Raw genomic sequence first — 9,171 nt, 5'->3', positions numbered from 1 at the left:
CCTGGGGGCCTGGATCCCTGAGAAGATTGGGGGATAATGAGGAACTGGATGCCTGGGTCCTGGCAGAGACTTGACAGGCCTTTGGGAGGACTCTTTGTCCTGGGATACTAGTTTGGAGGAAGGTGGGGCAAGCATGGACAATGGCCTAGACGTCACCCCTTGTTCCAGAACATCTTGAGCCAGAGAACAAAGATGCCACACTCCAATCTGGAGCTAGGAGTGCACTGCCTTGGTCACTTGCCCAGGGACAAGGGAAGATGGATGGTGGAGAAGGAACCACAAAAGACCATGCTGAGGGTGACACAGGGAGAACAGAGAAATGGGGGACAATGTCAAGGGGGGACAAAACAGGGAGGGATAGTAGAAGGGGACCCAGATTGGGAAAACATGGAGAGAATGGCATGAGGAGATATGGGGCGACATGGGGAACAGTGGGGAAAATAATCTACAGTATGGATAACGGTGAAGACAGTGTGGGGAACCAAATTATGAGGGAGATCAAAGTTTGGAGATCAAAGGGGGACAGGAGATATGGAGGGGAGTGTGCTGGGAATATAATAGATAGTGTGGGGAGACAGAGCAGCTGAAAGAGGGGAGACCTTGTGGATATGGGGGATGATGTCAAGGATGGGGACAGTGGGATGGAGCAGGGAAAGACATGAGAGGCCACATAGAGTGCAGACACTCTGGGGGCACATGAGAGAGAGTGAGGGGACAGCATGTGCAGGATATGGGGAATAGTGTGGTGGGGACCAGGTGGGCAGTGAGAGGGACATGAGGACATAGAGAGAGCTGTAACATGTGAGAGACAGGCAAGAAAGAGATTGGGAGAGAATTTGGGTGGGGAGAGGATAGGAAGGAGGACAGGCAGAGATTGGAATCAGACAGAGGAAAAGAGACATGGAGTGGAAAGGCAAGAGAAGGACAAAGACAGAAAGGGAGAAAGGAGAAAGTCCAAGGAAGGGGAATACCAGCGCAATGCGTGGGGAGTTTAGGATTCAGTGGGAGACATGGGTGACAGTGTGAAATAACACAGGAGATAATGTGAGGGGACTAGGGTTGGAGATATGGGGAAGTATTCTTCTCCGCTCTGGGACCCTCCCCAATTAGCCCCATCCTAGTTGTTTGTATTCCTTGGGGCATCGAAGTGGATAAAGTACCAGGCTAGGAGTCAGGAAGATTTCTCTTCCCGACTTCAAATCCAGCCTCAGACACTATCCATATGACCCTGGGCAAGTCACTTCACCCTATTTGCCTCAGTTTCCTCATTTGTAAAATGAGCTGGAGAAGAAAATGGCAAACCACTGCAGCATCTCTGCCAAGAAAATCCCGAATGAGGTCATGGAGAGTTGGACATGGCAAAAATGACAACAAAGTCGTATTCCTTCCATTCTGCTCCTCCAGTAGACTATTTTTCTTTTCAAGGAGAAATGATTTTCCTCTCTGCACATAGGCAGTCTCCAGAGGCCCATTGTGGGTTCGAACCATGTGTGTCTCCCTAGGGCCCTATGAGGGAGAGGAGGAATAGAAAAATGTCTGACTGCAATGGAGGAAGGGAGCAGGAGAAAGGTAGAAACTTTTTCCCTTCCCCCTCTTCTTAATCAGTAGAATACACCTTCCTTGAAGGCAGGCGTTTCATTTTTGTCTCTAGCACCTAGCACAAAATCTAGTGGTAGGCACTTAATAAAAGAGTGACTCATCAATAAAAAGGTGAAGCCATAGGGAAGAGGCAGGTAGAAAAAATTCCTAATAAAAAACCTTTGATGTCTCTAAGTCAAGTTGAATGCAGGGATCTCTCCATGCAGGGAGGTACCACAGGAAAGACCACAAGAACTTGTGCAGAGAAGCTTGTGGAAAGGGTTGAGCCCTGGATGGACTGGATTTGAGTTTGTCCCACAGCCTCAGCTTGGCTTCTATCTGATTAAACGAATCTCTATCCTATTGAATTGCCTGGGAGTTTGTGAATCTAATTGGTGGGATTTTGTAGGCTCACAGATCTGAAACTGGAAGTGATCAAGCCCAGCATCCTCATTCGACAAATAGGGAACCTCAGGCACAGAGGCTGTAGAATATGCATCTAATTATTCAGCTAAAGTGTCTGAGGCAAGATTTGAACTCAGATCTTCCTGATTCTAAGTTCTCTGTCCTATCCAAGCCGCCCTACTGAATTTCAGAGTGGGGTAGGGGGGAGTTGGGCTTCAATTCTGCTATTCGACCTTTACACAGTCCAAAATGGGAAATAGTGGCTCCAGCATCTCCCCAGCTCAGAAAACATACCTTGGAACAGAAGAGACTGAGTCCAAACTCCTCTGGTGTCCAAGGTCCTCTCCAATCCAGATGAACATGGCCTCTCCCTGTTCTCCACTGTGCACTCTGCCCTGCAGCCAAACTGGAGCCAGTGTTCACCAAAATCACCCCAGCTTTTCCTGCCTTCACTGCTGCTGGCCCCTCAGCCTGAAATGCCTGTCCTTCCACCCCTTCTCCATGTCCCATCTTGGCCTAGTAGAGTACTACTCCTCTTACTCAGTCTTCCCTCCCTCTCCTGGTGAGGGCCAAGGGACACTTCATCCCTTCCTCCCCCCTACAAGGGAAATAGTGAAACTAGCCCTGGTCTGGGTGCACTTGGCTCCACTTTCCCTGGGGACACTAGGCACATTAGTTTTGGGAACAAGGTCAGGAGAAGCTGTGGAGCACAGCTGGATAACTGGGGAGTCTTGGAGCTGAGTGCTCCCTGGGGTAATGACCTGAATCCATCATTGTTGATAAATTGGCCAGGCTATGGCCTTCCTGCTGGCCACGAGAGCACACATGACCAATGGGATGATGATGAGACTTGCCTAGTCAGTCCTCCTCTGTGGCCAGTGTGGGGACCCAGGAAATTCTTAGTGACTGCAGAAAAACCAGCCTCTTAGTCACCCTTCACAGAAGACCACAGGACCTGGTGTCACATGGAGCTGTGATGTGACATAATAAGGGTGAGGGTACAGGAGATGGAGTCAGGAAGATTTGGCTTCAGATCCCACCTCAGACCCTGAGCAAGTCATTGAAACTTTACTTGGCCTCAGTTTTTTCATCTGTAAAATGGGAGGGTTGGATCAGCTGGTCCCTTCTAACTCTGAACCTGTGATCCTCAAATCCCCCATGTCCCCCAGCTCAAAAACGTCCCCTGGAATTCAGAAGACCAAGCCCAGACTTTTCTGGCTGACATTCAAGGCCATATGCAGTCTAGAGCCATCCCTCTGACCCTTACACATTCTAGAATCCAGGCAAATTGGATCGAATGACCTTTAGAATCTCCCCACCCCACCCCAGGGATGGCCTCTCAGCCTGGAAGGTCTGCCCCTCCAGTCCACCCACTGCCCCCTCCCAGGTTGGGTGCCTGCTCCAGACCATAGGCATGGATCTCTCCTTTGGCTTTGTGCTCAGGCCCTGACGTCATCCTAGATATCATTTAAGCTACTGAGGTGATGAGTAGTATCATGGACCCAGGGGTGGAAAGGACCTGCAAAGTCACTGAGTTCAACCTCTTCATTTTATACTTGGGGACACCAAGGCCTAGATAGGAGATAGCACTGGATGGGGTGAACCAAAGAGAACTCTAAAGATGAGAACATTCTCCCTATGCCACCTGGCTCAGGCTCCAAGGTTGTTCCAAGTAGAAGAGTCAGGCAACCATGAATGCCAGAGGTAAGCTTGAGTCCTAGGCACCAGTCTCAACTCTGCCATCAACTCAGTGTGTGACCATAGGCAGCTCCCTTGTCCACTCTAGGCCTCAGTTTCTCCATGTGCATGAGAGGGTTGGCCCAAGTCTCTAAGTTTCTTCTAGCTCTGACATCTGGGCATTCTGTCATTAGTCAAACCTAGCTGGGTTGATCTGCTCAGGTCTAGGAATGAAGTAACCCCTCAATCTAGCCAAACCAGGCCTGCATCAGCAGAAGGATGCCTTTCTGGGTCAGTTTCACTGTGTGTCATGCTCTGAGCAGACTCCGGTCAGGGTCAAGACAGTGAGATAATATGCCTGTTCTGGTTGGACTCAAGAAGCAAATGATAAATTCCAAACATGGAACCTAAGTTTGAGGAGGTCCGTACCCTAACAACTCCTGGCCCCTTGCTCCTGGTGAATCCACAGTCACACATGCCCTGGGCACTGGTGTCCTAGAATCCAGTTCCAGGGACCAGTTCAGGGGCCCTGGGAGTGGTAGGATTCTCCCTAGTCTTGAGGGAGGTTTTCTGAATAGGGCCATGGGTATGTGTGAGGTGACGGTCACTCCATTTATCTTCTCCCCTGAAAGGCCCCACCCCAGGTGGGTGGATGGCTAAATGAGCAGATGGACAGATGGACAGAGAAGGGAATAAATGAGGCCAGAACTTAGAAAAATAGGTTTCTCTTGACATAATCTCCATAATGTCCCCACTTTCCCACCAAGTCCCATGGGATTGTTAAAAATAGGAGGTTGGGCAGGAGCTGCGAGGTGGGCCAGCATCCAAGCATGGACTCCCCCCCATGCCCATTCTTGGCCCAGCCACAGCCCCTGGGATCTACTCTGTTCATGTAATTCCCTGGGGCCAGGGCTAGGGGTGCCTGTGAGGCCAAGAAACATCCCAGGATCAAGGCCAGGTATCAGGGCATCCAAAGAGCCAAGATGGTGCCAGGCTGAGGCTGGAGATATTCTAGGGTGCAGTCCAGGGCTAGGGATGTCTGAGGGACTTTCCTCAAGATCACTGCCCTCCACGTTCATGAGTAAGCCGGCCCCTAGGCCCCCTTGAAGGTTCAAAGTCCAGTTGTACCAAGGTATGCCCCTTGACTGGTGTTGGAGGTGTAGGGTCTGAGTCTGAAGCTGAGCTCTCAGGCCCAGGGGCTGGGCCCCCCCCATTGGTCTGGGAGCAGACACTGCTGACTCCTCCCCGAGCCGCAGGCTTGCCAGGAGGCTGGTCCCCATGCACCTTGTATCGGAGCAGCAGAAGGAAAATGAAGCCCAGCACTGAGGCAACAATGACACCCCCCAGAGCGATGATCATGGTGCCCCCCAGGACTGGAGCTGCTGAGTGGGGCGAGCGGCAGGGCCGCAACTCAGGCTCTGTGGAAAAGCGGGCACAGCCCACAGCTCGCGTGGCCGTCAGCCCGGTGGCCCCATCCTCTGACACCGCCAACACGCAGAGGTCATAGGTGCGCCCTGACGCCAGGTCTGTCAGGTGGAAGGAGCGGCTTCCAGCTGGGACCATCCTGCAGGAGAGAGCAGAACTGAGCTTTGCTTCAGGGCCGGCATGGGCTCCCCCCAAACGGGAGCTTCCTGAGCATGGGGACTGTTGCTGTGCCCAGTCCAGCACCTGGTACCGAGTGGGCACTTGGGAAAGGCTTGAATTCCTCCACTATCTTTCCCCTCCTCTCCTGCCTCTCAGCTGACCTCCCCTCCTCCTCAGTCTTCCAGAAACACAGCTCCTCATCCCCTCAGCTCAACCTCACTTTTAGGAAAGGGAATCCCCTTTCTTTTGTCTTAGATACTCTATTTCCTTTCATCTCTGTTACCCAGCCCATTTTGAGCTAACTTCCCAGTTTTCCTCTTAGCTCCATCCCACAATTTCCTCCTAGCACCACTGTCCAATTCCACCTTCACCTCAATCACAGACTGAAAGCTGGAAGGGGCATTAGAGGCCAATCTTCCCATTTTACAGATGAGGAAACTGAAGTCCAGGGATGTTAAGGAACTCACTCAGGATCACACAGGTAGGAAATATTGGAGGCGGGATTTGACCTTGCATCCTCCTGACTCCACTCCTGGATTCCCATCCACTACCCAACTTGTCTTGCACTCCCTCACACCTCATCCTCACTCACCTGTAGACGAGGATGTCATCCGCGGAGCTGTTGTACTGGATCTGGTACATTCGGAGGCCAGGGACGGGTCCATGGTCAGGCCAGCGGATGAGGGCAGCAGTGGCACTGCGCTCGGCCACTTGGACGCTGCCCCCGTCACTCTCACCATCTTGGTCCGGAGACTGTGGGAGCCCAGCCCGAGGATCTATGGGGGCCAAGGATGAGGAGGCAGATGAGGAGGAGGGGGTGAGAGGGGCCCCACCTTCACCATCCTCTCCTTCCCCTCGAGGCTCACAGCTGGTACTGTTGGCCAGCTGGGGCGGGGGTGGTCCCACAGTGAGCTCCACAGAGGCGGTGGCTTCCCCAGCAGCATTGGCTGCGATGCAGGTGAAGACACCGCCATCACCAGGTGTGGCTGCCAGCAGCTCCAGCGTTCCATTGGGAAAGGCCCGAGTGCGACTGGAATTCCCCAGAAGTCGGCCTCGGGGGGAAACCCAGCGTACCCTGGGTTCAGGGTCCCCAGCAGCCCGGCAGCGCAGTGAGGCTGTGCGGCCCTCAGGTACGGCTACTGGCGGGGATCGGTGGGTGACCACTGGAGGCTCACACACAAACTCATCCTCTCGCACAGCCCAGAAGGAGCGACCTCCCAGGGCTGGGGGTGAGGCACAGGCCTCTAAGTCATCCTCCCGGGCCAGCCTCCTCAGCCATACCAGCTCACAGTTGCAGTGGAGTGGGTTTCCCCCGAAGGCTAGTACCAGGGCAGAGGCTGGTGCTCCCGGTCTGGGCCGGGACAATACAGGAAGGCGGGAAAAAAGTGGGTCTGGTGGGATGGTGGTGAGCCGGTTGGCTGTCATGTCCAGCCTGGCCAGCTTGTGCAGTCCAGCAAAGGCCCCTGCGGGGACAGCTGCTAGCAGGTTATGGTCCAGACCCAGGGTGTTCACGTTGGCCAGCCGGGCCACAGCGTCCCAGGGCAGCGCCTCCAGGTTGTTGTAGCTGAGGTCTAGGTCCTCCAGGGTCTCAGCACAGTCAGCAAGGGCTCCTGCTGCCAGGACACCCAGCTGATTGTTGGCCAGGATGAGGTGGCGCAGACTAACCAGACCCCGGAGCTGGGCCGCTCCCAAAGAGGACAGTCGGTTGCCATCCAGATGCAGGGCACGTAGGGCACGCAGGTCAGCAAAGGCCCCTGGAGCAATGTGGGCCAGCGTGTTGCGGCTGAGGCTGAGGTGCAGCAGGCCCGTCATGTTGGCGAGGTCACGGCGCCTAACAGACGCGATGAAGTTGTCAGGGAGGCGTAGCTCAGAGGCCCTGCGGTCTAGCCCTGGAGGTACGAAGAGCAGGCCAGCCCCTGGGCACAGCACGCTCCGGGGTGGCGCAGAGGTCTGGCATCGACAGCGCCGGGGGCAAGGCCCCGAAACAGAACCATCGGGCACTGATGCTGGTCCAACCGCACTGGCTGCCCTCAGCCGTGGGGGGCTGAGAGCCAGCAGGCACAAAAGCAGCAGGCCCAGCATCCTCACTCCACAGACACAGAAGCTGGCACCCTGGAGCCCTGGGGAGAGAGGCGTGGGCCCAGGGTCAGGGCAGCTGGCACAGAGTGGGCCAGAGACCCAGGGCAGAGATCCTTGGAGAGATACAGGGCGGGGGCAGAGATCCATGGAGAGACACGGGACGGGGGCAGAGATCCATGGAGAGACACGGGACAGGGGCAGAGATCCATGGAGAGACACGGGACGGGGGCAGAGATCCATGGAGACACATACAGAGATAGATACAAGGGGTAGGGAGGCACATAGAAATACATAGGAAAAGAGCTAAGGCCACAGAAACACAAAGGGCTAGAACCACAGAGGCCACAAAAAGAGAAAGACAGGGCCAGTGACACACAGAGATAGGGCCAGAGCTACAGAGAAAGTCAGAGAGAGAGGCAGGAAGACAGGGACGCACAGATATGGGGTCAGAGCGGGAGACACCGAGTTTTGGAGACTCTGGGAGACAGGGCTACAGTCGGGGAGGGCAAAGACAGAGGGACAGAGCCACAAAGACACAGACACCCCCAGAGAGAGGGCCACAGAGACAGAGACTCTTGGAGAGACAGAGGCACAGACCACAAAGAGGATGGATTGTCGGGACGATCAGACCATGGACAGCGCCGGCTCGCTTCTTACCTGGAGCCCCCTGGGGCGGGGTCACAGGTGACAGCTCACCCCCGGGCCCGGGGGTCTCGGTGGGGCGGCCAGGCCCGGCCCCTTAGGGGCCCAGGCCCACGAGGCCCCGGGCCAGATCAAGCCGTGGCTCGGGCCCCGCCGATCCCCGGCTGCGGCTCAGCCTCCGACTCCCGGGCGCCGGGCACACGCGTGGGGGGTGGGGAGATGCGGGGCAGGGCGGGGCCGGGCGGGCAGGAGGCCGGGGCCCGGGGCGCGGGGGCCATGGGGGGCGCCGGGCTGCCGGGCCGCGCGTGGGGGGCGGAGGCGGCGCCGCAGTCGCAGCAGCAGCAGCGGCGGCAGCAGCAACAGCAGCAGCAGCAGCGGCCGCCGCCGCGCGGGGCCGGGGGGGAGGGGCCGCGGGCCGCAGGAGGCCCCGCCCCGCCCCGCGCGTGGCCGTGGCCGTGGCCCAGGAAGGGGGGTGGCGCGCCCACGCGGGGCTGGGCCGGGCGGGGAGGGGGAGTTGGAGGGGGACGAGGCGCTGCCGCCGCTGCCGCCGCCGCCGTGGGGTCCCCCCGGGTCTGTTCCGCGCGTGGCGGCCTCCGCGAGGGTCGCTCCGGGAACCCAGGGCCGGGCGCAGGCGCGGCCCCGATTAAAGGCGAAGGCGCGGTCTCGATTAAAGGGACAGGAGCGCCCCGATTAAAGGCAAAGGCAAAGGCGCGACCCCGATTAAAGGCGACTGGTCAGGGGAGACTCCTCTGCCGGGAGGACCCTGGAGTCCCGCCCTCCCCGGCCCATGAGGCAGAAACACTAACCGCCCCCTCCTCCGTCCTTAGACCCTCCTCGTACTCTCTCATTCTCTCCCCCGCCCCCGCCCCCCATCTTCTGACTCTTCTTCCTCGCACACGTACCCGCCCATCCTCAGACCCCCTTGTGGTCCCCCATCCATTAAATCCGCCCCCCATCTTCTGACCTTCCTTTTGACCCTCCGTTCTCCGAGGATTCCTTATGATTCTCAATCATAATTCCCTGATTCCTCTCATCCTCAAACCCCTTAGTGGTTCTTCATGTCCTGACCCTCCATCTTCTCACTGGCCATAGGACCCCTAGTCCTCTGATCCTCCATCTTTGGATACCCACATCCTTGAGAAGCTCTCAACTCAAACACCCCCTTCTTCCAAGAAACCATCTCTTTTCCCCCAGTTGTTCGTGTCC

The 9,171-nt window shown here is 56.6% G+C and overlaps 1 protein-coding gene across 2 annotated transcripts; it reads right to left on the bottom strand.

The window, feature by feature from the left end:
• Window positions 1-4,369: 4,369 nt before the first annotated feature.
• On the bottom strand, window positions 4,370-8,252 carry LRFN3 (leucine rich repeat and fibronectin type III domain containing 3). 2 transcript variants are annotated; one of them, XM_072616287.1, is made up of 4 exons: window positions 7,981-8,252; window positions 6,111-7,364; window positions 5,837-6,020; window positions 4,370-5,224 (listed from the first exon to the last, which is right to left on the bottom strand). In XM_072616287.1, the coding sequence occupies exons 2-4, from the start codon at window positions 7,324-7,326 to the stop codon at window positions 4,720-4,722; spliced, it is 1,905 nt and encodes a 634-aa protein (XP_072472388.1). In that variant the 5' UTR covers window positions 7,327-7,364; window positions 7,981-8,252; the 3' UTR covers window positions 4,370-4,719. The 2 variants fall into 2 exon arrangements, with proteins under 2 accessions (XP_072472388.1, XP_072472387.1); XM_072616286.1 differs by having other exon boundaries at window positions 5,837-7,364; window positions 7,981-8,251.
• Between the last annotated feature and the right edge of the window lie 919 nt (window positions 8,253-9,171).

Source organism: Notamacropus eugenii, chromosome 5 (genome assembly GCF_028372415.1).
Source record: "Notamacropus eugenii isolate mMacEug1 chromosome 5, mMacEug1.pri_v2, whole genome shotgun sequence".
In the NCBI taxonomy this organism is placed as follows: Eukaryota; Metazoa; Chordata; class Mammalia; order Diprotodontia; family Macropodidae; genus Notamacropus; species Notamacropus eugenii.
The sequence above is the reverse complement of the archived record's forward strand: the minus strand, read 5'-3'. Positions and strand labels throughout refer to the sequence as shown.

Excerpts from the sequence above, each read along its gene's own strand:
- LRFN3 (XM_072616286.1), bottom strand. The coding sequence starts at position 7,326 with ATGCTGGGCCTGCTGCTTTTGTGCCTGCTGGCTCTCAGCCCCCCACGG. Across the intron at positions 5,225-5,836 it reads GATGACATCCTCGTCTACAG|GATGGTCCCAGCTGGAAGCC; the intron begins GTGAGTGAGGAT and ends TCTCTCCTGCAG.